General features: G+C 41.9%; 1 protein-coding gene across 5 annotated transcripts in view; it reads left to right on the forward strand.

Annotated features, from left to right (window-relative positions):
- The window catches only part of myo6b (myosin VIb), a 33,057-nt gene extending 26,753 nt beyond the window's left edge, over positions 1–6,304 (forward strand). For 4 of the 5 annotated variants that reach the window (XM_061082677.1, XM_061082673.1, XM_061082674.1 and 1 more), the window contains 4 exons: positions 1,841–1,944; positions 2,757–2,891; positions 3,798–4,016; positions 4,594–6,304. In XM_061082677.1, the coding sequence (XP_060938660.1) occupies positions 1,841–1,944; positions 2,757–2,891; positions 3,798–4,016; positions 4,594–4,793 (658 nt within the window). In that variant the 3' untranslated portion in view covers positions 4,794–6,304. Of the gene's footprint in view, positions 1–1,361; positions 1,377–1,840; positions 1,945–2,756; positions 2,892–3,797; positions 4,017–4,593 lie in introns of all 5 variants that reach the window. The other variant, XM_061082678.1, reaches the window with a different exon arrangement.
- The last annotated feature ends 885 nt before the right edge of the window (positions 6,305–7,189 follow it).

Here is a 7,189-nt window from a genome sequence, read left to right on the forward strand (position 1 = left end):
ACTACTCTAAAACTGTATAATATTTACAAGAGAAATGTAACTTGACTCTCTCCATCTGCTACAACCTGCAATCCCATCTGTGATTTTACTGGATTTTAATTTTGATCTTTACTTAATCACAGCAACTCACAATATTGAGTTTGTTTCTGATAACTCTACATTTGATGAATGACTTTCTTCTGTTGAACACTGGTGGTGATTGTGTGTGTAAGCAAAAACCAGACAACAAATCCAGACAGAGACAGAAATAACAACGGTGGGGACAACTCGGGGGGTTTTATTAATTGCAGAACAGGCTCATCTACCAGAAGAGAGGAGCCGAAAACATTTAAACAAGTTGACAACAACTGTTTGGGCTCATGATTGAAATAATTTCCCCCCCAATGAGGATATGAGCTGTGTCCTTTAATTGGCAAACAAACAAGTTCTTTCTGCAGTAGTCTAAATGCAGAATAAATATCATAGGGTAATTTATTATTTTAAATGTAATATAATATGATATAATATAATATTTGGAGCTATTGAGGGGCCCTGACTCTTACTGCCCTAACACAAGGGTTGAGTAAAATAAAAATAAAATCTTATTTATGTATAAATAAATAAATACAGAATTAAATAATGTAGAAAAGTAGAAATTATAAATGTAGAAATAAATAGAAGACAAAAGAAGAAATAATAAATCGAAATAGAGAAATAGCCTTTTCCATGTATGTATTTAATCTTTTATATTAAAGCGTTTTTTTGGCTCTCATAGTTGAAAACTGAAACAGCTGTTTCAGATACAGCTCTGACATTTCTCACCCACACACAGTAGAATGTACAACCACACCCTTCATACTTTTAACTCGGATTCTTTCTCATTATCCGTGTCTCTTAATTTCCACAGCTCTGTTTGTGTTTAATGCCGGGAGAAGTTCCCTCTCTCTCTGTGCGCTCCTTTATCTGCAGGTGCAGGGAAAACAGAATTACATTTGATCCACTAGCCTGTAATCGTGTCAGTGTTAGCTCAGGCACCCAAGGGGCCAAACATGTGTCTCCATACAATTTACGCACACGAAGGCATGCATGCAGAAGTACACAAACACACATAAACACACGCATTGGCTGCCATTGATGGCATTGTAGCTGAAGGTTGACCTAAAGACCTCAGACTCCCTCCACCTTCCTCTTCCTCCACCTCCCCCTTCCTCCAGATTCCTCTTCCCCGAATCACCTATTTCACGATCACCTGCAAATCAAAAGTCTTTGGCCTTCTCTGAACTTCCACTTCTTTGTCGCTCGCTGGCAAGTCTCAGCCAGACTCAGTTCCATCTTTCCAGTCAGTATGAATTAAACCTAAATGGCCGGGTAATCTGCTTGAGGTTCTTCGTAGATCCGTAATCCTGTACGCTGAGACAGTGGCAGCCATGCTGACTGTAAATAGAGGAGGTAAATCCTTTGTATTATTGAATTAGCAGCTCCAGCTCAGCAGGGAGGCAGGAGACATGAGATGAGAGCTGCTGCAGCAGTCGTGTGAGCAGCTGAAACTCTGCACGGTCGGGTTGATTTATAAAGAAATGCAGGGTTTGTGCTTTTTCCAGTCATCTCACGTTTTCGTTAACATGAATAAAACACTGACAACGCCAGCAGATGTACAGTGAGCAGGCATCTGGTAAATTGTTAAATCAGAATAGCTTTGCATTATTTTAAGTGGAGTTGACACAGCAGGATGAAAGAATATGGACAGACTCTGCTCTTCGGCTCCCCTGCTGTCTGACCGGCCTCCACGGTGAATTTGAAAGAAGTGACACGTGCATATTTTTTCCCTCTCTCACCCGTGCTCGTCTGCTCCTCGCCACAGAGGTCCCCAGGTGCAGGCCACGAAAGCCGCCGCTGGTGTGAAGAAGTATGATCTCAGCAAGTGGAAGTATGCCGAGCTGCGAGATGTCATCAACACCTCCTGCGGTGAGAAATCCCAAAACACTCTCAAGCTGTACAAAAAAAAATAAAGCGTATGTGCTCCAAAACCAGCCAACAGTTTGAGGTGGAGGAGATATTAGTGACACACCTCCACCCTGCTTCACTACGAATGTATTTACCACCTGCAGCTCCCACTCTGGAAAACACAAACACACACAAGTGCTCCATCTGCACTCTGGCACTTTTTCCTCTCTGTAATTTTGTTTTGAGTAGCTGAAGTGACTGTTAAAGAGCGGAGACTGCACATGTCTGCACGAGATGTCTTGGCAGAGAAAATCAAAAGATCGATTCGAGGGAAGTTCCCACAGCTGCTGCGGCTCATCAGCATTCGCTTTAGTGGGGGAGAGAGAAAATTATCGCAATTATGGCGGATGGGAGACTCCTGCCCTCTACTAGTGGTTCCCAGCAAAGCCGCCCGTCAGTCAGTGTGAGAAGCAGAAGGCTCTCTGCTGGCTCCCTCCACCACGCACGTATAAGTGCCACAGTATACAGTGTGTTACACTCTCTGATGAAGACAGCTGGCTAATTTGTGAACCCCTTTGCTTTGCTGGTGCTGGTGGATACATCAAAAGTCTGACTGATTATGTTCTCTTCAAGTAATATTTTAACAGGGATGAAAACACACTGTCCTATGAGTATTACCTCACATGTTTGTTTGTTACCAAGACGACACAACAAGAACCGGATGGATTACCGCAAAACTTGGTTTTCTTTTCACTTTCACTCACATTATACGTTTGTCATACTTTCATGTTTCCTCACGAGTTCATGCTCGGTGCCGCTGTTTGATTCCTCAGACATCGAGCTGCTGGCGGCGTGCAGACAGGAGTTCCACCGTCGCCTGAAGGTGTACCACGCCTGGAAATCCAAGAACAAGAAACGCGACGATGACGGCAGCGATCAGAGGGCTCCCAAATCTATCACTGATTATGGTTAGTGGTACAAAGTCCTCTCAGTGGTTTACTTTCATTACATGCTTCACCTGCGAATATGAGCACTGATCTGGGTTCCCCTCACACCTCCCCTCCAGGTACGTTAGGTTTCCGGGTGACCTTTATTTTCTCCGCTTTTGTCTCAGCCCAAATAGCCTGCCTGTGTTTTCTAACACTCAATTAGCCGTCGAAACGCCGAAACGGCTAAAAAATGCAGCCACCTTCTGTCTGGCTGCGTCAGAAATATTTGTTTTAATTAGCAAGTAACTGCCAGACATGGCTCGTCAGGTTCAGCAACTGCTTGTGTGACAGCTCGCTGCTTCGCTCAATTCACTCTCAGCTCAACCAAGCATGGAGTATTACACACACACATACACACACACACACACACACACACAAACACACACACACACACACACAGGTGTTCTGCGTTTCCCTTCTTTTTTGTCTCGAAAAACAAACATTCAACTTGATGGGGAAGGAGGAACATTAGATTCCCTGTAGCTTCTACTTTCACGATATTTACTTGCCTCTCTCTTTTGATATGACAGCCGCACTGGCTGCGCTTTGTTCTTCATATATCTGGATCCTGTTCTTGGCCTCCGCTGATGCACCAGGGTTCTTATCAGAGCCATTTCATAAGAGGCTAAAAGCTGCTTTTCCCATGCGGTGTTTACTTGTGCATTTCCTGGGTCCTTTGTGATCTTGTATGTTTTGAAAGCTTTAATCTTTGTGTTCTTCCCGGCTCGGTGTGTTTTTGTTGAAAGTAAAAAGACGCAAAAAACAAAATTGAAACCAAATAACAGATGTTTTGTTGTAAGCACTCCCTCTTACAATATTATTCCGGCGATACACAAGCCAACAAATGTTAAAATGATCGCACTTTGTCTCGCTGTCCCTCTGCAGCCGAACAGAACCCAGCTCCTCCGATGACGGCCCAGCATCAGGAAGTTGCAATGAACCGGCAGCAGCGCTACTTCCGCATTCCCTTCATCCGGCCCGCGGACCAGTTCAAGGACCCGCAGAATAAAAAGAAGGGCTGGTGGTATGCCCACTTTGATGGGCCCTGGATAGCCAGACAGATGGAGCTTCACCCAGACAAACGGCCCATTGTGTTGGTCTCAGGTGAGCCAGCAGCTTTCAGTCGTATCCTGGAAACAATTATATTTAACATTTATGCTAATGGTTCCTAACATCTTTGGCCTTGGGCAAACAAATTCAATTTAGTCGACCTGTTCCTGCCTAACAGGTGGCACTGTTAGTCCTTAGAGCTAATCCACCTAAAAAACACATTTTCTTCTTTTCTGTCTTTCTCTGCCTAATAATCTAATGATATTATTGAAATAATTTTCTTGTCTATTTATTTATTTTCTTCCTTTGTTACCTAATCAGGTGGTTGAACCTGTTAAAAAGGTTGTGATAATATATGTATCGGTCTGATCTGGTATTGTTTGGTAACGTATGTTATGTCACAGAATGTTTTTCATCTTGTGATGCCACAGATTTATCTCAGGTTTGGAAATGTTGGTGAAGTCTATAACCAAAATACCCAATTCCCTGTCAGAACTATATATAAAAAATCTTAATAATTTCTAAAGATATGAATCATAGAGATTTACTTACATATATATATATTGTTTAAATAAATGTACACTCTGGCTAACAACGGTGTTGATCAGGATTCTTTCCGTCCACCACCCAGGTAAAGACGACATGGAGATGTGCGAGCTGAGTCTGGAGGAGACGGGCCTGACCAGGAAGAGGGGGGCGGAGATCCTGCCCAGGCAGTTCGAAGAAATCTGGGAACGCTGTGACGGGATTCAGTATCTGAAGAAAGCCATCGAGAACAAGCAGGCCCGCCCCACGTACGCTACCGCCATGCTCCAGAGTCTGCTCAAGTGAACCACAGCGCACAAGATAAGCACACCAGCACCAGTGTGGTCCTGGAACATGACCCCGATACACACACACTCACAGACATGCACATGTAAAGGGCAGCGCGGTGCATCTGTGGTTTGTTGGTTACCACAGAGAAAGATACTGAATCATCTCATTTTTAATGTAGGTTTATTTTCACTTTTTATAACTTCATTTTTTGCAGTGGAACACTTCATTGGTGCAGCGTTAGCATTCACTGTTTCTTCTTAGTCTGTGATTGAAAGTGATGAGGCCTTAAAATGCAGTTTCACTGCACAAAACCAAGGAAGTCTTAACTGGTGTGGAGCCTGTAGCTTTAAACCTGGAACCTTAACCGTCTGTGATAGGGACAAACAAGTCGATTTAAAGAGAAAACCTGTAGACATGCTGTGAAATAGTTTTGTTGTTCAAGTCATTTAAGTTTTTGTCATTTGAATATAAAGACTATTATTATTCACTATCTATAAATACATCTGATTTGATTAGAAGCAATAATTTCATTTTTCACACTTGTGTACTTTGTCTGGCTCCAGCCCCCTGCGACCCGGCCGGATGATGATGGATGTGTTTTCTTCCTCAGATTTATGTTATATACTTCATCATGACACTCATAGACGCTCATATAACTAACAAACAGAATGCTATATTTACACATAATATAATCTTTTCCTGTATTTGATTTAATTCTCTATCTCAGGTTCTCATCCATGGACCCCGTACAACAGTGGTTCTCAATCTTTTGCATTTCAGAGACCCCTTGACTGACACAAATTAGAATTAGACCAAGGACCACTATTTGACAAGACTTTTGGTTTTAGATGTTTTATTACAGGACGTGTATGATGTGTATGAAAATCAAAATAGTCATAAAATTCATCAGTGTGTTACTTCGATGGATGAATCTGTTCACGGATCCCCTGACAGTTTGTAGCCTCCCATTTGAGAACCATTGTTCTATCCACTACAAATGTAATGACATCAGATTGAAGAAATACCTTGGTGGCTCATTTTTAAATCTTTGAAATCTATTTCTCTCTGTAGTTGCAGAGTGTATTTTTCTTCCGGAGAATCTTTTTGAGGAAAGTCTTCGTTTGAAGTATCGTGCTTTTCTCTGTTAGCCGTCATTATTTTTCTTTTCTCTGTTGAATCCTTGATCACGTTTTTTGTATTGTTGTTTATTTGATATGTACGAGGAGAAGTGTAGAGGTTTGTTTGCAGTAATGTGGGTTTGGGTTTGTTTTACAGACAATAATGTAATTGTTGTGTGCGTGTTTGTTCATGTAATATTTTATCGATCTGATTACTTGACTCCTCTGTTGGTTGTGTCATGAACAATCTGAACATCTTAACTCTACTTTTGTTTAGACACACACACACACACAAACTGTAGAGATACAGTCGACTCTGCTGTAACTGATGACTCACTGTCATACGTTCCCTCTTTGTACTTTGGCCTTTGCTCTGGAAAACTGTAGGAAATAAACGAATGCTCCCCACTTTTTTTCACTCGTCTTTCTTCTTACCGGATATATCTCCAAAGTTAGAAACACAGCTGTTAGTGGCCCGTGTTCTGTAACTAGGTCTGACATCAAAATGCTAATAGCTGCTTACAAGATTAGTGTGTAGATTAATTAAACAGCAAAGCCTAATGCACGGCTGATGTCGTCACAGAGCTGAGGCTCACTGCCGTCGAATGATCAGCTGGATATAAACACGTAAAGGTCTCTTCAGTGCAGCTGTGACACCGAATATTCCATAAAAACACAAACATTCTTAATTTAAATGTCCCTGATTTGACTGTAAACACTTTTTTAAACATACATACATGTATATGCTGCTGTACAAGCGTCAGCCAGTGGCTCTCTGGACATTATGGTTTCAGGTTGTGCACCCGTCCCATTCTTGTGAACACGATATTTTAAGAACGACTTGATTGAATTCTTCACATTTGAATCAAACATTCACTGGGACTTAAAAATGAACTGATCAGGTTTTGGTGGTCGGAGGTCAGAGGTTAATTGCATCTGGCTCAATCATCACTTGGACTCACGATGACCTGATTAGAGTTTGGAGCTGAAGGTCGCTGTGACCCCGCAAAACCCTTTTTGTCTCGTGATTGTCTTGAGAGAATCCTTTCAAATTAGATTTGGGTGGTCAAGGTTCAAGGTCACAGTGGCCTAGCATGGTTTTGGCTTCATGAATATGAAATCTCAAGTCTGTCTTTAAGGGAGTTTCTTCAAATTTTGACCAGTTGTCTGGACTCAAAGATGAAATGATTGGATTTAAGTGGTCAAAGGTCAAATGTCATGGTGACTCCATATGAATGAGGAAAATAAAAATAGACTTAAACTGGACTGGCTGGCGGAGGCAAACAACCACAG

The sequence above is a fragment of the Limanda limanda genome, chromosome 12, assembly GCF_963576545.1.
Source record: "Limanda limanda chromosome 12, fLimLim1.1, whole genome shotgun sequence".
In the NCBI taxonomy this organism is placed as follows: Eukaryota; Metazoa; Chordata; class Actinopteri; order Pleuronectiformes; family Pleuronectidae; genus Limanda; species Limanda limanda.